Source organism: Phoxinus phoxinus (assembly GCF_949152265.1).
Source record: "Phoxinus phoxinus genome assembly, chromosome: 14".
NCBI lineage: Eukaryota > Metazoa > Chordata > Actinopteri > Cypriniformes > Leuciscidae > Phoxinus > Phoxinus phoxinus.
Genome location: NC_136889.1, coordinates 15,861,836 through 15,884,897, shown reverse-complemented (window position 1 = coordinate 15,884,897; position 23,062 = coordinate 15,861,836). Strand labels below are relative to the sequence as shown.

At 38.1% G+C, this 23,062-nt stretch overlaps 1 protein-coding gene across 4 annotated transcripts in view; it reads left to right on the top strand.

The window, feature by feature from the left end:
• Window positions 1-23,062, top strand: part of smap1 (small ArfGAP 1) — a 105,144-nt gene that overhangs the window by 992 nt on the left and 81,090 nt on the right. For 2 of the 4 annotated variants that reach the window (XM_079635038.1, XM_079635037.1), the window contains exon 2: window positions 22,608-22,741. In XM_079635038.1, the coding sequence (XP_079491164.1) occupies window positions 22,608-22,741 (134 nt within the window). Of the gene's footprint in view, window positions 1-2,708; window positions 2,913-22,607; window positions 22,742-23,062 lie in introns of those variants that run through there. The other 2 variants (XM_079635040.1, XM_079635039.1) reach the window with 2 other exon arrangements.

The window sequence follows — 23,062 nt, the reverse complement described above, 5'->3', positions numbered from 1 at the left end:
GTTCACTTAAAGGTGGGGTAAGCGATATTTCAAAAACGCTGTTGGACATTGTTGACATTTGAAATCAACCCAAATAAACACACCCCTCTCTTCATTGGCCCGCCTCTAAAACTCACCCTCCAATCCTAACTGCCCTGCTCTGAGTCGGTTTCGAAACCCAATCGCTGGCATGCGAGGCGAGTGCACTAACTAGTCGTCAACGCGGCGCTCAATAGACCTTATGCGCCAGAGAAACAAGGGCGCAGCCATCTTTAGAATATTGTCTTTGAACTTCCGTTTTGCGGTCGCTCTGTGTATTTCAATGGGAGTAACTAGTTTGTCCAGGAGTAACTAGTTTTTAAAGTGGATTTACTTAATGTAAAGTTAACGAAAGTTATCATGAGGATTGTAATGTTTGAAGCAGATGTCTTAACAAATATCAGTAGACCGGGAAGATTTTAAAACGAGCTGTTCAAGATCGCTGTGAAAATACAGACCGGAAGTCAAAAGACAAACGAGCGCAGCGATGAAAAGGGGCGGGGCTACATAAGGTCTATAGCTGGCCTCCATTACGCACGCAATCCAAGAGTGGATGTCTGTTTATCATAACAGAAGCTCAACAAAAAAAATAATGTACAGTACTCAATAGTATGTACATTATACTATCGCAACTCCCATTTAATGCCAACTTTAATGTGTGAAGCATGTTGAAGAAGACTAAAATAATTTTGGAATACTTTGTCAGATTTTAAACTCTTCATGAAATGAAATGATTTTCTAATTTCCTATTATAATCTATTTTCCTATTATCTGTTTTGTAAGTGGATGTCATTGATCTTGACATCTGAAAATGACGACTGATAATTTATTCCTCTTTAACCCGCCATTTTAAAATCCAATCAACAACCCACACAGAACCAAGTCTCAACCAAATTTCTTTCCCCCAATAATCCATTACACTTGGCTGTACTTCAAAATACAGAAGAAATGATTGGTTGCCATTTCCTTTTTATCATGGCTTTAATACGTCATTGTTATAATAAACATTGTCACAAAGTTGCAAGCAGGTCCTTTACTGTCACTTTGGTGTAGCTGTGTCTGTGTGCAGTTGTATTTGTAACATGGAGCTAAACATGAGAACAGAATGCATTCTCATTTCCTTGCTTTTTTGTAATGTGGCCGTACAGTGGCAGTGACATTGCTATATTTTACAGTTCTATTTTTCCAGATCTTTACTTTAAATTCTTTACATTTTAATCCCTAAACAATGTCCCATTGGAAAGAGTACATCCTGGGTGGAATGTGAAGTAAAGGTGCTCAATGTTCTAGGGTTCATAGTCCATCAACAAATCACTGGATGACCATCTTTTCCATTTCCATCGACTGTTCTGTTATAAGCCCTCTTCTGCCTTTCCGTAAAGGCCCATTATCTCCATACCGAGCATATGACAATATTTAGGCAGGAGGCAGTCTTCGGCTCTGCGGTGATGTCGCAGGCCGGCAGCTTCTCGAGCTCCCCTCTCAGCTTTCGTCTTAACCAGACCAGTTTCATCCACTCTGAGCTCTCCGGTGTCTTGAGTGCAGCCACACCTCACTACTCATATTGCCTGGCCTCTTTCTGTCTCTCTTTTACACAGTTCTAATGCTGATGGGTGGAGTTTTGTAGCTTCATTTGCTTATGAATGACAGCCTTGAGAGAGTGTTAAAGGCAGCATGAAATCAAAAACTAGCTAATTTAAATGACCCAAAAATCATAATTTACTCACCCTCATGTCTTTCCAAACCTGTTTGACTTACTTCAAGAATGTTGACCATTGACTTCCATTGTTTGGACAAAAAAACATTAAAGTGTCCTAAATGGCGCACTAATCACTGTACTACTCTACTCTACCATCTAGTGTATGCATTTTATAAAGTTATTTTGTCATCCATTATCGGAGTCTGTACCCGGTAAGTACAAAAACTGCAACAGTTGAGAGTATCTAGTGCACAACATTTTACACTAGTTGTTGAAGCTGCAACTTAGTCCTTTTGGAATTGTCAGTGTGAACACACTGCTCACACCATTCATACTACAAAATGGTATAGAGTAGTGCATTAGTATGCGATTTGGGATGCAAAAAACCTTCTATTTTCCACAGAAAGCAGATAGATATCTGATACCTATAGCCTAGTTTCATTTTCATTTCATTCTGATACAGATATAGTTTTATTTTTAGCTTGACTGTATCTTTAATACTCTTTCTTGGTCTTATTGTAAGCAATTCATATGTGAACAATAATTCAGGTGTGTGTGTGGGGGTGGGTTTTTATTTTATTTTATATTTTTCATCAAAATGTAGTAACTCCCTCAGAGGCTCCACCTCTGAATTAACTTTCCTGCTTGGCTGACATGCAGGCTATTGAGATTTTCATTGTTATGAAATGCCATATTTCCAACATATAGCCTAGCCTATTTAACTGCTTATTGGTCAAATCAACTCCCAAGTAATTTTTTGACTTGTTGAATATGGTTTCATTCAGAAATGTTGGACATTATTATGGGAGTAAAATGGGTTGTAAATAATGTTTCATGTTGGTTCACTCGACAGAGGACAACTTTAAGGTTTAGTAAGCGGTTTCTGAGAAATGCTGTTGAAAGAAGAGCACCACAACACACTTGTAGCCAATCAGCAGTAGGGGGCGTGTACACATGATGGGGGAGGAGAGAGTGAGCAAGAGGGAGATTTGAAGAAAGACTGTAGAAAGAGAGATGGCTGAGACCAGAGACATTACAAAAGAGAAAAGATCAGAAGAATATCACTGGGAAAAGGGGAGTTTTGGTTAGGCAAGAGCTTTAGAACCCACTTTAATATTAGAAAAGCTTTAGAGCGCTGGAGAGACATAAGCAGGAAGGCCTGAAAACGGATGTTGAGGTTGTTCCTGCTCCATACGTGAGTACTATTGGTTTTATGTTTCACTGAACCAAAATATTCTGTTGTTGTAATGTTAGCTATAGTAACAGGACACTTTTGAGTGTTATTGTTTGTCTGAAGCTGGTGTGCTGCTGGCAACTAGCAACCAACTCTTGCTTGTATACTCATGTATTCCATGTAAATTTTTTGTTTTTCCTTGTCATATATTGGTCATCTTCACTTTATTTTTTGCTTCGCTGCAGCTATGTAAAGATACATCCACTCTTGCACTGTGTTTTTGTGCATTTTAGGCCAGAGCAATGAAGGGTGTGTAGGGTTTGGAATCAAAAATCGATTCCTATTCTGGAATCGGATGCTTAAGCTTAGGAATTGGACACTTGTTAAAATGATAGATTCCTTTGTGTGCATTTTAATATGACTTTAAATCATTCAAGCGCAAGAAGTCCCTCGTTCTGTTTTGTGTGTTGCACACACATCCAAAATGTGTGCACAGAAAGGCGCCTCTCATACCGAAAAATTAGCGATTCTGAACCGTATTCTCTTCCACATCTTTTTGCACTTGAATGGACAAATACACACAAAAATTTCTAAATATTCTCGCAAACAGTCATTTATGTCTTAAGTGAACGTAAACGTAAACATTGCAGCTTTTTCCCTTATGTTTGTGGCATCGCAACTTTGACTCCACATGGATGTAGAATTGAGAGACTGCCATGAACTTCTGCTCTGTCAAGTAAAGTAGGAGAGGAAATATATGGAGTGCAGTAGATGTTGTGAGTGTGGCACTGCAGGAGCTGCTGGTTCTAGCCGATGGATGTGATTAGATGTGACAGAATAGTAAGGATTGGTCAGACATGGCTGGGCACAGTGTGTCCAGAGGCTTTTATTTATTTTGTGCGGTGCTGCTCTCTCTCTGCCTGATGCACTATGGCCTGCTGTCACCGACATGCAGAACACCACTGGAGAATGATGACCCTATGTTTAAGGTCATATTTGCTTTGTGTGTGAAGGTTGTGTGTTAGCCTGAGTGTCATACACACATGCTTTCAGTCTTTGTGTTTTTTGCATTTCTGTGTTTGCTTACACTTAGTGAAAGCGGTTTGCCCCAGCTGCAGAGCGTTAGATATAGGCTACTACCCGTATTTTGGAGCTTGGGGCAGCAGGGACACCCCTGAGCCACACACTCATGTGACATGCCTGTTGTCTGGCGATAAGAACAGACTCTATTTTTCGGTAGGTCACCTACATTTGTGCTGTGGGGCTAAGGCTGCTGTCATTGAGGTCATGCATTATAATCTTTATTGGCTGCTCAATCTGTCAGACGGTATAAAGGTTTTTTTCTTTTTAGAAAAAAAAGATAGTAATTCTATTTTACATGTTAAATTTTTTTTTCTTTAGTCTTCACTTCACCGTTTTGTTTTCTGAGGCCAGTTATTATTAATAGCATAATTGAATATAAAATTATTATTATTAATTATAATTATTATATTAATATTATTGTTTTCATGATAATATTTTATTAATGCATTTCTTCTTGTATTGTTGTTGTTATTTATTATTAGACCATGCAATAGTAATACAATTTCAGTCCTAAACATTTAAAGGGTTAGTTCACCCAAAAATTTAAGTTATTAATTACTCACTCTCATGTCATTCCAAACCCGTAAGACATTTGTTCATCTTTGGAACACTTTCAAGGCCCAGAAAGGTAGGAAAGACATTGTTAAAATAGTCCATGTGACTACAGTGGTTCAACCTTAATTTTATGAAGCAACAAGATCCTTTTTGTGTGCAAAAAACAAACAAAAATAACGACTTTATTCAACAATTTCTTCTCGTCTGTGTCAGTCTCCTACACTGTTTACATTGTGTAAACAGTGCAGCGCTTTTGGGTTCTATATCAGAACGCCGGCTCCGTATTGGCCGGTCGTGGTGCCCACGTGAACGGCGTCGGACAAAAATGAGCCGGTGTTCTCACGAGCGCTGCACTGTGTTTACAACGTAATCTGCGTAGGAGATTGACACAAACGAGAAGAAATTGTTGAATAAAACCATTATTTTTGTTTGTTTTTTGCAAACAAAAAGTATTCTGTGCAGATATATATAGGTGCAGGTATGTCGTCACTTTGTAGGCCAATCGGCAGTTAGCATCACGCTGGTTCCCTCGTCAAACACCCAATAGAATTTTCCCATAGGCTTTTGGATTATTGCAAAAAACAAGCTCTGTGATCAACCAAAGTTTATGATACTTGCTCGTTTTGTCCATCAAGATTAATTTCACAAATGATCAACTTTAAAAAAAAAATCCCCAGAAAGTTTGAGTTAGAATAGTTTATAAGAGACAATAAGGCTGTAAAAGCGGACTGAGTTTACCTGTTCGGCGTGATGACGTTTAATCTCCCCGACTGACTAAAGTGAGGTCACACCTGCACCACTCTATGGGTGATGTGATTATTCTGTCATAGACATGTCGTATTTTAGCTACCTCACACTTAGTGATCATCATCTGTATTGTTAATGATGATAAGCATTCATTATCAGTCATTTTATTGTGGTTAGATGCATCAAAACACAGATATTTGTCGAATCAGCCAATGGAAAATAAATGTATACAGATGTATATTTAGCTATAGCCATCAACTAGCAAGCAAGCAGTGAGAGTGCTCTCATGAGCTTTTTCTTTTTAGTGAAACTCTGTGGGCACAGATTCTGGGAATGCCTCTGGGCAGTTCTAGTAATGAGTAATGATTCAATCATAACTGCAGGCCTCAAGACAGAAGACAGCAGAGAGTACTGTGTGTGTGTGTCCTTCCTGCTTTAAGTGCTGATAGAGGTGTATGTGTGTGCTGTATTGGTTTTGCATTTTGTCTGGCAACTGGAGAGTGTTGAGAGAAGTGTCTATTTGATAGTCTCCCCAACTTTTACTTCCTCTGCACACACACACGCCACAAGGACAGACAGGAAATATGCTCTGGTACTTCCTCCTGTGTGCTCTCTTTCACACCGTCACTCACAGAGATAAGAACTGCTGAAAGCCTGTGTCAGCATCTTTGTGTGTTTTGGTCATTTATATATTTTCCAGAAGTTATGTTTTGATTAAGAGTATGTGAAAATATTAGGGCTGTCAACTGAATGTGATTAATTGTGATTTAAAAAAAAATGAAAATGCAATCACATATTGACGTATACATTATTTGTGAATATAAGCTTTGACATCCCACCTTCATGTTTTTGCCCTTCGAAATGAGTCCCAGCTGCTACTACAGGTAACGCCACTCACCAAACAACACTTAGGCCTGTTCTCATTCTGTACTACTGCTCTTGGTAAGGAGACATTCACACAGCTTGTGTTCTTGGTTCAAAAACCCTTGAGAGCACAATAAAATGGAACAGAATCCAGGGGTCTGAGAGGCATCCAAAAATGTCAGCTGGCCCCTAAAATACCACAGACGGTACCACAACTTGATTGAAAAATAGGTTGCTATGAAGTGTAGACATAGTTAATTGATATTATGTATGTATGTATATTTGTTTTGTATATTTGTATATTTCATGAGAATTAGTTTTTTATTATTGTTATGTGTTTTTATGTGCAGGAAGAGTAGTGGATGCATTTTGTTGCATCAGCTAATGGGGATCCTAATAAATAAATTAATAAAATATGAAAAGAAAACAAACAATAAACACTACAAGTTTGTGGTCAGTAATTCATTTTAATTAATATTTTTTTTTAGCAAGGAAACATTAAATTAATTTAAAAAAAAGTAACATTAAAGACATACTGTTTCAAAAGAATCCTGGATTTTAGAAAATATAAAATACAAAAATTAAGCAGCACAACCTTTTTTAACATTGACAATTGATAATACTAATAAATGTTTTTTGGGAGGCAAATCAGTATATTAAAATGATTGCTGAAGGATTGTGTGACTAAAGACTGGAGTAATGATGCTTAAAATTCAGCTTTGCATCACAGGAATAAATGACATTTGATTAAACATTTTAAACTGAAATAATAGTTTACAATATTACATGTATATTTGATCAAATAAATGGTGAGCATAAGAGACTTCTTTCAAAAATGTTAAAATCTTCCGACCTCAAACTTTTGAACTGTAGTGTCAGCAAATGCTGATATCTATGTAATTAATTGGAACATCATTTAATGTACTTTGATTAGTTTTTAATTGATTGACAGCCATAATACCAATGTATATTACTGTAGTATGTTTAGACAACCCTTCATTGTAGGCAATATCTGACCTGCATTCCTACACGCATCAGAAGGAACCTTTCCCCGCTACATGAAACAATGCTGAGTCTTTTCCTCTCTGTCAAGAATGATGTGCATGATCACTATCGCTGTTGGTGCATTTCTAGAAATGCTTGCAGCAGCTTTCTTTCCTTTGGGCTGGATCCTCCACTTCTGGCCAACACGCTGAGACGTTCATGCTCAGGCTGTGTCTAAACATGCTTTTGCAATAACTGGAAAAGAGATTGTCATTTGCATATGAATTATGACCAGAGTAATTACAGACTGACAACAGCATGAAGTGCCTTTAGACTTTTGGGACCGTTGGTTCTTTTATTTTCCAGGGTTTTGGAATCTGCATATTTTTACAATTTTAATTGTGAAAGCCGAGTGTGAAAATAAATCTGTGGAATTTCAGGGAATGTATTTAAATATAGAAAATGTATTGGTAGCTGAACATATTAGACAAAATATTTAATAAAACTGCTCCTTAAAATGTTTTGTCTAATTTAATAACTACCTCGACAGTGATCTGTGAATTTTTTTTGCAGACTTAAAGGGGAAGTTCACCCAAAAATGAAAATGAAGACATTCCAAAACTGTGTGACTTTCTCTTTTTTTTTTTTTTGCAGAACATAAAAGATATTTTTGAAAATGTTGGTTACCCATCAGTTTTGGTTCCTGTTTACTTCAATTTTATGGACAAAAATTAAAATGGAAGTTCTGTTCAACATTTTTCAAAATATCCTCTTTTCTGTTCTGCAGAAGATAGAAAGTCACACAGTTTAGAATGGCATGAGGGTGAGTAGAGAATGACATAATTTTTATATTTTGGTTGACTGTCATAGCAGGTTTGTTAAATATACTGAATGTATCATGACATTTAGAAATGAGGCTTCTTCCTTATAGTACTTTATTTCTAGATGTCGGTTTCATTGTTACCTCTAATCTGGTGTTGTTTAAAGAATAATTCAATAAAAGCTACAATCAATTTAGGGACTTGCACATATGCGTTTCATCCAGTGCTTAATTTTGCTGAAATATTAGCCTGCTGTTTAAATGGCGGCTCCACCAGCTGGAGTGGTTTTGGTTAGAGCAGCTGTTGTGCAGCTTTAAAATGCTTTTCAGACAGATTCCATTCCACTCAAAACCTGGATCAGATTGGGCCGCGTCCGGATGTCACTGTGGAGCCTATGACTTCCGAGACTTCGGAAGAGTGTTCCGAGCCGAGAGTGTTGGTGGTGACCAATTGTGTCAGGGCCAGTTCAATTGGTAAACTTTCAGTCTACGTTGGTGTTGTTGAGTCTCTTCATTCCTAAACAGAAGTTACTTAATAGTTACTTATAGGGTGGTGGTACATTTATGAATAGTTGAATATATTAAAGGGCTTAAAAGCCTGTTTGCTCTTCCTCTCATTAAATTGATAGTGTCTTTAAGTGGTCTGGAAATCTAAATGTGTATGTTGTGAATAACGCTCAGCGTGTTAAGTACTTTCTTTTAGTTTGTCAGCAGGTGGTGCAAGAGAGACATTCGTTTGTTTGCCTTGCAGCATAAGTATGTGGTTAAACTGGTGACTAGATTTATGTTCATTGTGGTGACGTTTTGGCTTTGTTCTTTTGGCAATGTTTTTGGGGGGAGATTTTGTTGATAAAAATTAGACAATATTTGTGTACATTTGTAGGTGTAAGTTTGAGCACCAATTCAGCATAAGAATAATTTCTGAAGGATCATGTGACACTGAAGACCTAATAGTAGAAATTCAGCTTTGCTATCACAATAATGAATTACATTTTTAAATAATTTTTTTTATTTTTTATTAAACACATTTTACTGTAATTTTGGTCAAATAAATGCAGCACTGGAGAAAGATAATAGATACGGACCTCACTTTTGAAGGGTAGTGTATACTTGAAAACTAGTATTAATCTGGTAATTAATTGTTCCAAACATGCAGCATTTAGTGCAAATATTTCCTAATTTTCCCCTCACTGTATGACCAGACAAAGTATAGTCCTTGGGTTGTACTAATCTCCAGTGCCGCTCACCAGCAGGGGGCAGCACAACACCACCTAAAAATCAATCGGTTCATCTATCCTTTCAGTTCTGTTTAAACAGCCTACATGACGTAGGTTTCTCGGCTGCAGGTCACATTCTCCAAAACCTGCTTTTAACACAATATTATGAGATGTGTGGATACGATTATGGATGTTCACAGAGGTCACAGTGAGTCTGCCTTTCTCTCATGTTCACTCACAGTCTTTCCTCTTCTTTCCACCTGACAGAACAGCCACTGTGCTGAGACCTTAACTCCCCCCTCTCCCAAATGCTCTGCCTTTCCTTCCCTCACCTGTCAGAGATAGCAGACGCACACCTTTTCTCCCAGTCTCTGTCAGACGTCTTTCTCCTGCTGCTGGAATAGAGGGCTCTAATTTCATGCTCTACTACTCTTCCCTCTGTGAGGCCGAGTTCTACTGTCACTGTTGGACTCCACTGCCAGTTTTGAGATGCCGTGTGTGTATGTGTGTGTTCTTGTGCCTCGGAAGACTGACAGAGCGGAGCTTTTCTTTGAACAGGGCCTTTTTTTTCTCTAATGAAGGAGTTCTCTCAGGATCTCTGACTGGCTTTAATCTTTAATTGAAGTCTTCATTTATTTTGGGGGGCTTTGTAGAGTGTCTTCAGTGGCGTCTGCTCCTTTGAGCTTGTATCTGTGAAGATGAAGGTTTTGGCAAATTTTGTGTGTGTATGCGTCTGCTTTGTTTTGGTTTTTGGTCTGAAAAATCAAAGCGTTTACTGTTGTTCCTCAAAGATCGCTTTATTTCATCTCTTGTTTTTGTCTTGTACAACAATCCGTGAGTTCTATGTAAATTAAGAATGCCAGTCATCATTAATGATAGTGTGCAATGGGGATGTCAATTTACATAAATTCCCATAATGGATGGTTGTTTAATGGATTAGTTCACTTTCAAAAAATGTTTTGCTGATAATTTACTCACCCCGATGTCATCCAACAATATGTCCATGTCTTTCTTCCTTCAGTCGAAAAGAAATTTAGGTTTTTGAGGAAAACATTCTAGGATTTTTCTATAATGGACTTCAATGGCAACCATCTATCCCAATGTTCAAAATAAGGTTCAAATGTCCGTCTCAATGCAGCTTCAAAGTCTCTACACGATCCCAGTCGAGAATTAAAGGTCTTATCTAGTGACACGATCGTCAATTTCTAAAAAATTGTTCGTCTTGTGCTGGTCTGCGACGCGCCACGGCACGTATTACGTCATCACGTTGGAAAGGTCACTAAAATAAAAATAAATTAAAACAAAGATGTCAGAAGATTTTGAAGCTGGAGGAGAAAATGAGATGGAGTTTCCCTACTTTTTTGAACCGGTGTACACAGACAAATAACTTGGATAGATGACGTGAACGTTACCTTTCCAACGTGATTACGTAATGCGTGGCGCGTCGCAGACCAGCGCAAGACGAACAATTTTGAGTTGTGAGATCCAGGCGCTCAGCGCTCATGTACCCCGCCTGGAACAGCCTTACCTCGGCTAGTCCTTCTGACGTTTGTCGCTGGCTCTGATGTCTCTGTAGTTGTTAAACATGAGATATAATTCGTCTCGTGTGTATCTAACAGGCAATCTTTGGTCTCATGAATCTATAATTTGTTCCCTGGCCAATCGTTTTGGCTGAGGTTAGAGTGAAGTTTCATAACTTTATATATTTAGGCTATTTAACTTTACCGTCGTAGCCTCCTAGAGCACTGTCTTTGTGTTTGACTGAATTGTTTGCTTTATTTCTTATTGAATAGCTTCTTATACCTTTTACTTATACATTAATAATGGCTATTATTGATAATTAAAACTGACATTTAACAAAAAGAGACGGGGTTGTGTTTTGTGTCATTTAAAGTTCAGTAAAGATAATCAGAATAAATATGCACATTATTGCCTAAACCACATGTTGTTTAATATTTATAAAATGTAAACAAAAAGAGGTAGAGTTGTTTCAGTTCATTTTGTTATAAATATAAATGCAGTGAAGATAATCAATAATTAATTGTTTCAAAATAAATTGCTAGCCTACCTACTAATCCATTGCATGGCTTAAAGACAAGAATATTTTTAGAATACATAATATATTTCGAATACATAACTACGGCACGCTCGTTTCATTTTCCTTGTTTGTCAGCTGCACGTGTTTTGCACATGAGCCACACGCACCTCAAAATTACGCACTCTAATGATGACCTTGCTTAATCGACCATTGACTGATTAAATTATTATCGACAATTCGATCTTCGATTAATCGTTGGCATCCCTAGTGTGCACTGCTGACTGCGTCATAATCGTATCATGTGTTTCTATGGCTGTCTGGGACACTTTGACAGGTCTACGAGCAGTAAAGTACATGTGGAGTGGCACAGCAGGTCTGCAAGGCTCATACTGTTCTCAGTGTGACTTGTGTTCCTCCCAAAATGCTTTGCAGCATTGTTGGAAGCCTGTTGTGACCAAAGCCGATCAATATGGGGAAATAGAAGCTGTGGCTTTGTTTAAATGTACACCAAAAGCAGGGATGTGCCCAAAGAATTCTTATTCGGAAAGGCATGGAAAATGAAAAAGCCCCTAGAGAGACATGGTTAGGCTTGCTACGGTACTCTGTTACATTACAGTACATCAGATTTAACACATGAAGATAGTAAGCAGAGCTTACTGACAGGACGATGGAGGATTTGGTGCGCAACAGAACCGGAGTGTCATTAACAAATATATTGTGTAAAAAAAAAAAAATTCTTCACATAAAAATGGAAGTTCTATCATCATTTACACAGGAATTTCATCAAAAGACACCAACAATGACTTAAAGTGAGATACAAAGCATGTGAAAGAAGTAGATCCAGTCAAGGTTTTTTAGGTACCAAATAAATAGTTCGTCTGTCATCGTATACTCGCACTCACGTTGTTCCAGACCTGTATGACTGTCTGTGAAACACAAAAGTGGATATTTTGATGCATGTTGGTAACCAAACAGTTTTGGTCTCCATTGACTTACATTGTGACATTTCTCAAAAAAATATTGGGCTCCACATAAGAAAGTTATACAGGTTTGGAAGAACTTGATGGTTAGTACATGATGACAGAACTTTCTTTTATGGGTGAACTATCCTTCTAAGAGCTTGATTTTTAACTACATCAAGTAGTCAGCTTTCACAAGCTTTTTATCTCAATCTGTAATTTTTGGTGCCTTTTGTCACCTTTTGAAGAACATCTGTGTTAGTCATCACCCTGTCATTCTTTCCCTGCAGGGGGAGCTGTGAGGATACACTATAGTTAAAGCAGTGCAGTCGAGTCCTCACCGGCTCTTTTTTCGGGCCACGGTGCGCTTTCCATCTCTGTATCCTCATAGTTCTTTATATTCACATCCGTCTCAGAAAAGACCTGATCCTGAATCCCCTTTCCCAGCTGCCCTGCTCGCGCTCTCATTTCTGACCCTTCTCTGTTGATCTTAGCATCACAGGGGCCGGCTGATCAATCTCCTTGGTGCATTTTTTTGGAAGCACCAGCTGAGAATCTGACAGGTTGTAATTTGGTTTGTGTGAAGCCCTGTGTTCACGGGTATGTTTATTACATTCAGTCTATTTCAGGATTTTACTCTCTCAATCTTTCATGTAGCTCAGAGGGGAGCTAGTGTATATATGTATTCAGTGTCAGCGTTCCGTCTTGCGGTTAGTTTTCAGATAAATCCTCTTTGCTCTGTGGGTCGCTTGCTGCTGTTACGGTTGGTATTTAAATACGCTTGCCGTGCGCTTCTGTTTCACACTTGGTTTTTGAGTTATTTCCTCGTGTGTGGGGGTGTTTTTGGGGTTGATCATGGGTAGGAAGGATCTGAAAACACTCCCAGGCGCTTCCAGTACATTTCTTGACTCCCATCAACACCAATTAGTTTTGTTACGATTCTGTGCAGTGCTGGAAGATGCTCAGGATGATGCATGATTCTAGGACGACCCCTTTTGCATGCGTCTGTCTCTTTTAGGCCCTTTTGCACCAGATGCAAATGTTCAGCACTAACAACAGTTTGAAAAGAAACAATGTATTCCTATGAAGCTGTTCAGACCAGCAGGGTTTTTCCTGGGTCAAAAATGGTCTTCGGTGGGGGAGGACGAGTACAGTCAATCTACACACACAGTACAAGGCAAGTACTCTACTCATGTGAACTGTGAGCCCAGTACTATCAATACATCCAAAATAAAGTTTTAATATTAAAGCTTAACGCTTGCTGCACCAACATTTTTATATTTATATACACGCACCCATTCACAAACACTTTGGGGTCGGTATGATTATTTGAATTTTTTCGTAAGTCTCTTATGCTCATCAAAGCTGCATTTAGTTGATAAACATACCAGGGTTCCTACGCAGTTTGGAAAAGTATGGAATTTGATTTGAGTAATTTCCAGAAACCCTGACATACTAAAAACAGTAATATTGTGAAGTATTATTACAATTTAAAATAACTATTTTCTATTTGAATATGTTTTAAAAGGTATTTTATTCCTGTGAAGGCAAAGCTGAATTTTCAGCATCATTTACTCCACTCTTGTGTAACATGATCCTTCAGAAATCAATATAATATGCTGATTTAATATTAAGGAAATATGTATTATGTTATTTTGAAAACATTTGTGTTGCTTAATATCTTTGTTGAAACTGTTCTATATATTTTTCAGGATTCTTTGTTGAAGTTTTATTAAATGTATTAATAAAACTTCAACAAAGTTGAAATGCAAAAATACATTTATTAAAATAGAATTTTGAAATGACAATGTAGCCTAAAAGTTTTTACTGTTACTTTTAATACATTTAATGTGTCCTAGCTGAATAAAACTATACATTTCTTTACAAAAAAAAAATATATATTATGTTTGTTAGCAATTTAAAATGTATCTTTCATTTTATACGTTGGCTGGTATTTGATATTTAACTGTGCTGCCAATTTCCCCTTTTTTATATTTAAATTACCTCTGCAGTCATCTAATGTTCCCATAATCTTTAAAAACAATAATAATTTATTACTATTTTTAAATGTAGTCTTTAGCAAATCTCATTTTCAAATTGTAGATTGTAGCCTAGATGTTATGATGCCTAAGGTCACTTGTAGCATTAAAAATGTTTTTTTTTATACTTTTAATTTATTTTAATAAAACAAATTAATTGTATCTGTCATCAGCCTTAAACTGAATATAATTATTGGCTTATTGCTATCTGCCAGTACTTTATGGTGCATCTCTGATTTACATCTTACAAAAACTGCTAAGTAATTGACTTTAGCTAAACATCATATCTGTGTTTCAATATTTTTATTTTTATTGAACTTGGCCAATGAATTTGCTTCTCCTGCATCCTGTGCTTCTAGACCAGCTGAAGGGTGCATTATGGCATCTGTTGAACCAGCGTGAATGTGCTTTTCGTTCAGCCCTATATGCGTTTCACTCCTGTTGTGAATAGACCATTCGCCTGCTATTCGCTTTGCTTTTTCGTCTCCCGTTTGGTGTGAAAGGCCCTTTAGATTGCATGAAGTGTGGCAAACAGCTGGGGGTCCGTACTCCGTACAGCTAGCACCAACACTAATGGGCACAACTGTGATGGACGGGGCAGAGCCGCATATCCCCCCTCACTCCACTCTATTGCATAACCAGACAGTTTCTCCTCCAGTTATGGATAATAAATACACACATGCACATTCACAGCCTGTTATTTGGTGTTGAAAAAAGTGCAGGTTGAGATCTGTGCGATGTGCTTGTTTTCCACCGTCACCTTTTTTTAATGAGAGAAAAATGGAGGCTTTTAAGAAAATGGCAGCAGCACTTTTAAAAGGCTCAATAGGTGACCTTATGCAGTACAAAAGTGTGTGTGTGTGTCCGTCCGTCCGTCTGTCTGTGTGTCCATGCCTATATTAAAGTGTGTTTTTCAGGGACTTCTGTGCCAATTCACTATGCTGAGTGCCACTGCAGGAAACTTCTGCTGCCTCACTTCCTGATTTTTGTTTTGTTTTTTTAAACTAGGATCCCACCGTCACATTCCCAGCATGCTTTGTGCAATGACCTATACTCAGCAGTCACTGCTCTCAGTGACTTACTTAGAGATGCGCACAGATGCACTGTACAAGCGTGGCTTGCCCTTACAGACCAAGTGAGGCATGAACACACACACAAACACACACAGTCTATTATATAAACATCATCAGCGCTGTCATGCACTGTTAAAGAAAACAGTGCGAGTTCTTTTTAAAGACACATGCATATTATTTCACGGAACTGGACTGAGAGGGATTGTTCTGGGTTACCAGAATACACACATTATTGGACCTTTGTTTCTGATGTCATTTGTGAAAATGTGTGTGTATATATACTACTGTATGTATAACCGTTGTAACAAATTTTATTCTTTAGGATAAACCCCTTGAGATGCATCATCTCGTTTTCAAGGGGGTCCTAATACACAAAAGTTAAATAACATACATAGCACAAGACACGACAATAAACCCAAACAAAACAAAACAAAAACAACAGTCTTCTAATTCAAAGCCACAAACACACCACTACAATAAGTAACTTTCCCCCCTTTTTTTGTCTATGAATTTTGAATTTTTGCCTAGCATTAATAAATATGATCATAGATATATCATCTAAAGCAATTACAACTTGTTTCAAAAGAATGAAACAAACCATTTTTAAACATAAAGTGAAGTCAAAGATCATACATTTAAAGGTAAATTATTCCAATCGGCAGGAGCCTTAAACCTAAATGCTTTCTCTTCCCACAGACGTTCTTAACTAAAGGGGTAAGAAAAAAATAATGTGAAGAATATAATAACAGATACGGTCTCAAATAATTAGGGTAATTAAAATGTACACATTTGAAAATAAATTGAATCCAGTGAAAAAGCCTTCTAATATTGAGTGAGTTTGAGTAAGTCAATACATTATACAATGGTGCGTAAAGAATGAGCATCCAATAACACATCGACACAATTTATTATAAGCGGTAGTAAGAGGCAAAAGATTAGTTTTAGATGCATTCTGATAAACTACATCTGCATAATCAAAGAAGGGTAATATTAGTTGTGTAGCGAGTTTTTTTCGAACGTTGAATGTAAAACAAGTTTAAGATCTGTACAATACACTCGTTCCAAAATTAATTTCACAAAGTATATAGCCTAGTCAATGTGAGTTGTAATGGAAATTATTCAACCCCTGTTGCAAATCAGGTTTATTGGCAAAATTTACAGACTTTCAGCTGTTTTCAATTAACAAGTCAAACAAAAGTCATTGAAACAGCTCAACACAACAAATGTTGCAAGTGGTTACTATATATATATATATATATATATATATATATATATATATATATATATATATATATATATATATATATATATATATATATATATATATATATATATATATATATATATATATATATATATTCCACACACATATTAAGCAGCATAATTGTTTTCAATATTGAAAATAATCACTGAAGACTGGCGAAATTGTCATATGTTCCTGCCATCACAGGAACATATGACATTTTTAAATGTATTAAAATAGTAATATTGTGAAATATATGCAGCCGTGGTGAGGATAGGTGACTTCTTTCAAAAACATAAAAAATCTTACTGACCCCTGCCTTTTGAACAGTTGTTTACATCAGTTTTAAATTGCAGGCAGACTCATAGCCAGCTGAAATACCCCTCTTGTCCACAGCCATTCATAAGTATTCGTTGTAGGTTTTGCATCCTATTCAGCTGTTAAAAGCAAGTCAGATGTTGAGAAGGGCAGCTATGATGTGGGATCCTGAAACACCGCAACTGGCCCCTGTCCCTGGACCAGACTGGGACAATCAGCACCAGCCTTTTGAAGTGTTACTCGAGCGTAGCTGGAGGGTCCTCCAGTTCTTTGAGGTTTCTGGGTGAAGTACAGTGGCGCTCTCTTCTCCTGTATTTTCTTCTTCCCCCTTTCTTTCTCCCTCTGTCTCTCTCTCTCCTCCCTCTTTGGCAGAGCTGATGGAGGGGTTTAGGAAGGAAGTGAAAAGAGAGAGAGAGGGGCTCTAGTCACAACAGTTACCCATGCCCCCCAGAAGTGAAAGATGGAGGGCTGAAGGGACTATTGTTTATTTTGACAAATGCTTTCTTGTAGCCTTGAGGTGACATTGGCGAAATGATGCAGCCAATCAATTTTCAGTGAGACGGGTGCTAGAAAGGCACAGATGACATGTGTGAGGGACAAAGAGTTTGTGTGATTCACACATCTTATATCGGCCATGTTCCATTGTTCATGTGTTTTCTACGCAGGCAAATGAGCTACAGGCTTATAAATCTGGGGTGACTCCTCAATGAAGTGGGCAGAGACCTGGAAACTGCAGAGGCAACTGTAAATCACCCACTGTTCCTACACGCACAAAGTCCCAGAGCCCTGCTCTGGATGTTTAGACACTGAATAATTTATTTGCCCTGCCTTTTAATTGAGTTTTCAGGGAAGGGCTGTCTTGCACACCTAGGGTGTCCTGTGTTTATAGGCTCCCCAAAAATGTTATCTCACTACCCAGCTGTTGAAAGCATCCTTTGCATGTTCTCCTCAGGTCTAAATATAGCACGCCACAGTCTTACTGAGAACACTTTCTCTCTCACTTCCTTCTAGTGCAGCCTTGTTCACAGCATCCAGTTCCCATTTCATAGAGGGGAATGGTGAATTATTAGCCAATGTATGTTGACTGAGGGACTCGCCCGCACCGCTCTACATCTGCTGCGACCAGCTGTGGAGATAATGAATGGACTGGGGAAGATGAAAGATGAGAGGAAGTAGAAAGATCATGCGGGCATGTCACAAAAATTCCCCCGAAATTGCCCCTTTTGGACGCTAGAGGCCGTCATCAATCCCCTCAGAATGGGAGAGCTTAGGTAGGGTCATAGGTCATGACCTGTCTTGGTTGCTTGCAGCTTCTGCCAGTTCCTCTCAATCGCAGCACTTCCTGTTTATGTAGACATGTCTTTCTGCGGGGCTGTGAGACAGACAGCAGTTCGTTATCTGACCTTTACTCTTGGCTGGTTATCAGAGTCCTTGTTTACACCTGGCATTAACATCCATCTCAGTGGGGCTCTGCGGCTTGACAGTAGGCTATATATACCATGCAATGGTAGATGTTATGTTAAAGCTACACGGTCTACACTGCAAATGATGTGGTAGACATGCGCGCACAGCTTCATTTATTTTAATTAGAGTAATTTCATTTTGACACATTTACTGTGTTTGTTTGTGATGCAGAGAAAGTCAGTGTAGATTGTTTATGGTTGCCAGCAATGTAGCAGCAATTCAAGTGATGTGCTGTCATAGGTTTGCGTATATCGGTTATTTCATCATTTTGAATGTTGCTCATCCAATAGTACTATTTATAATGTAGCCTATTGCACTGCTACACAGTGCCAGGCAGCTGTTGATGCCAGACTTGTTCATTCATTTGAATAAATATCTTTAATTTGTACAATATCTAATTAATCCTTGCATTTAAATAGTTTTTAATTTAAATAAATAATTGTATTATTTTGTTTTATTTAATATTCAACTTAATGTAATTATCTAAATACTTAAATATAAAATTAATTATTCGAATCATAATAAAGTATTGTAATATTTTATATTACCATGATATAAAATGATTACTCATCATGATATTTTGGTATTGCTATTTTTGGCCCCCTCCTACATCTCGGATAAGCCAATCACAAGTGCGCAGCCAAGACGGATTACTGTTTACACTGGCATTATTATGCAAATAAAATATTTTGTCTGTAATCCCTTTTGATCAGATTTTGGTTGTGGGGATGTTATCTGATTAAATATTTCAGCATATCACTGCAGGCATATTAAAAATGATATGCCTAAAAAGTTTTAGAGCGGCACGATTCTGGATAAATTGAGAATCAATTTTAAAAATAAATAAATGGAGATCATGGTTCTCCCACGATAACGGACAACTAAACAAATGAACATGTAATTTACTTGAAGTTCAGACAAAAGGTTAATTGCTGCAGTCTATTTAAAATGTTTAATTCGTTTGAATTAATTCTTTAAAAAAAAAAATTATTTGAATGAATGATTCAATGAGTCATTATTGCTTCACTTGTTTCATTACTGGATTAATATTGAATGAATGATTCAATGACAAAAACATTTGTTTAAAGCTTCCGTAGATCTCAGTGTTTATATTCTAACTATAAACCTTTATCCCAGGTTTTCTTTGATATTTGAACACATTTGTAACAGAAATAAGTAACAATACTGTGTGGTTTAAAAGAAGCTGTTTCATACCTAGATGACTCATTTGAATGTTCCACTCTGTGATTTTGTCAAAGGTTTAATCGACATGGCCGAGTCACTGTCATTTAGGAATAAGATTGTGTGGGTTTAAATTGAGATCGCAAATGGTATATATTTAAACAAATTTTATTGTGCAGCTCTGGTATGTATATGTGCTCTTCCTTTTTTTTATGAACGGTTGTTTTCTTTTGAAGCCGGATGCAGTGTTCTCATGACTGATCTATATAGATCAGTGGTTCTTAACACCTGGAAGGAACACCTGGAAAATCTGTGAACTTCTGGGAAAATTCATCATTTAATATAATCTTAAATGGCATGGGAATTTCTATAGTCAGTACAATTTGTTGTTTTAGTTGTTCTCAATTCGTCTGCTCGAAATACTCTTTGTGAGTGTGTTTTCTCACAAAGAAACACAAAAGTATTTGTAAGAATCATGGACAAATTATGTAAATTCATTTCAGGGTCCCCACACCTTCTGACTAATGAGCATATCCAGCCCCCACTGCAGCGTTTCAGTCCAGCAGGGAGGGTGTGGAGAGAGTTCCCCTCTGCAGGGGCACTGCACCCTTCACTGCACCGGGCTCCACTCAATGACAAATTAACCCTCTTTAATTGTGGGTGAGTTATGCAGCTCCTGGTGCAGCGGTGTGAGACACAATCTTGCAGCCTTTTATTGGGCTAATAAATCTGTGAGGGTGGCAGCCTGGGCTGGTGCAGCCAGCCGGATGGTAGTTGGGGGTGGGTGAGAGATAAGAGACTGGAAACTCGCTCTCTCTCATTACCACAGTTTTTGCCTGAGTTTTTCCAGTGTGTTGGGGCCGGGGAATCTTATCAGCCTGTTCACGCGTCACCCGTCCTCTTTTGTCATATGAGCACAGAACAGAAGCAAGATAGCCATTAATATCCTGAGCAATCATGCAGGATGAATTATGAACACGCTTAAAAGTGAAGAAACAGTGCTGTATTGTTTGTTATTCTAATGGCAGTACTTGTCGTGTGAGTGCTTTTTCCATTCAGGAGCTGTGTGGGTGGCACTGCCGGGGTCAGTGGTTTACTCTACTGTTGCATGATGGGCATGCAAAAGCATGCCAGGCATCCTGCGGGCAGAATACAGATCCCCCGCTACCACGGATACGGCTCCGTACCGCGAGAGCACGTGAGACTGAGGAAGCGAATTGGATGTGTCCTAAGATGGCTGACAGGTGTAGATAAAGCCAAAGAGGGCGGGTGAACCACAGAAATCCATTTCCCAGCAAACCCTGTGATTTATAGCCCGTCAGGAGCAGTGTTCTCACCAACACCAACCGACCAGTGGAGAGCTGTCAGGACCGCTCCAGTGCGCCCGCACCCCCCAATCCATCCACTTCTACTCGCAACTTGTCACACAAACGCTATTGACTTCTTGCGCTCAGATTCTCGAACAGAGCTGAAAAATACTAGGGAAGTGCGAGACTAGTCGACTAAACGTCGCCGTGAGTTTCGATGTCGCAAATACTAGTCGTTTCTATTCTACAGATCTATTCTATTCAACATAATAGAATATGTAAGGAATAGTTGATGACAGGCAGTTTAATTATTAGAAAAGAATGCACACCGAGGTGGTAATGACGCAAAGAGGAGTTGGTGTTACCCCGGATGTGCATTATTTTCTAATTATTGAACAGACCAGAGTCAATTATTCCGCTTATACTATGGTTACTACCACACCTCAAGACATTTTTCAGATGCTTTTGTCCTTAAAACGCTCTTGTGTTTAGGACTATCTCATCCCACGCCTCCGTTGCTAATTCTAAAACGTTATTTTAGAGCTAGTAATGGATGCTTGAGCCATTGATAGCAGACTAATGCCGTTATTAGAGCGAGATTAAGCGTTTGTGAATTACCTGAGTGTGAGAAATGTCATGCCGTTTTTAAGTTGCTAAACTATTTTACTGATAAAATCGTCAGAGCAGCGCTGACAACACGTTTCTGTGCGGGTGTGTGTCCGCACTGGATATGTGTACAAGTGGGAGAGAAAGCGGGAGAAAGAGAGTATGCTTTCCATACATCATAAAACTTAATTTTGTGGCAAAAAACATGGAACATGTTTTTTATCCTATTGTGTACTATATTTATTTGCTGGGTAAGTTTTGTTGTGGGTTTTTGATTCTTTTTTTGTTGTAGTCTGTAAGGACCTTTTATAAAAATAAAAAAAATAATTATTTGGCAAAGTGATAAGGATATATTAATGCGGTCCATACCTGCTTGGAACTACTTTAGCAGTGCGTTTCCCTGAAAAGAATTGCACACCTTAAAACGTTCGTCAACCAATCATATTCAAACATTCAACAGCCCCGTAGTATAAAATGTATCATTGCTAGTAAACATGAAGTTTAACATGCAATGATCATAATCTCTTTCAGTGGCATGCAGTATGGGAGTTGACTCAGAGATTAAGTAGGTTATTTCAAATGGATCGCCTGTATAGACTGTCTTCTGGGGGTTTCTTAGACTAGTCGGTTACAAAATTTCCACTTAAATGTTATGGGGATTAGGTGTGGCGTACATCCCTAAAAGATACATAACCTATGTCTCTGGCTTTGATATCATCTACAGTCACAGCGCTTCCTTCCACCCCCAGTGCTATTAGAGTCACTTCTGAGAGCTGAATATTACACACTGAGCTTAAGATAATCACATATTGTAGCACAATTCACATTTTTCTTCTCCTTTTTTTCTGTTGCTGATGAGATCAGGAGTCTCACAATCTAGTTTCACCGTTTTATTCTGGTACCTGTGGCTATTGACTTTTGATTCAGGTGGGCTACCTGCTGCATTCATCTGGCGCTTGGATCGAATTTTATTATCACAACTGCAAAATTCCATTGTTTAGATATGGTTTTCAGCATCACAAAACAATGGCGTTTATTCGATGCTGTGGCGAGGCAGAATTACGCGGCGGAGCTTGAGGCGGCACCATGACTCAAAAGATTTATTTTAAACTGCTGTTTCTTCACTGCCTGTTATGATGGTGTTATCTGTTTCAGATAATGGGAAGTGCTTTACTGCAGGTCTAAAATCTGTCTGTTTTCGCTCTCTTTCCCCGCAGGACCTCGATGGGCCTCTTGGAATCTTGGTGTGTTTATGTGTATCCGCTGTGCTGGAATACACCGGAATCTGGGAGTGCATATATCACGCGTCAAATCAGTCAACTTGGACCAATGGACCCCCGAGCAGATACAAGTATGAGTATTTTTGTGTCTTTTCTTTCTTTGTAGGGCTGAACGAGATGTTTCAGGCCTGTTGATGACCCACCTCTCAAACGTAAAAAAAACAAAACGTCTCGCATTCATTGATCACATACACTACCATTCAAAAGTTTGGGGTCAGAAGTTTTTTTTATGCTCTCCAAGGCTGCATTTATTTGATCTATACAGTAAAAACAGTAGCCTAATATTGTGAAATATAGTTACATTTAAAGATAACCGTTTTCTATTTTAATATATTTTGAAATATTGCAAAGCTGGATTTTCAGAAGACATTATTCCTTTCTTCACAGTTACA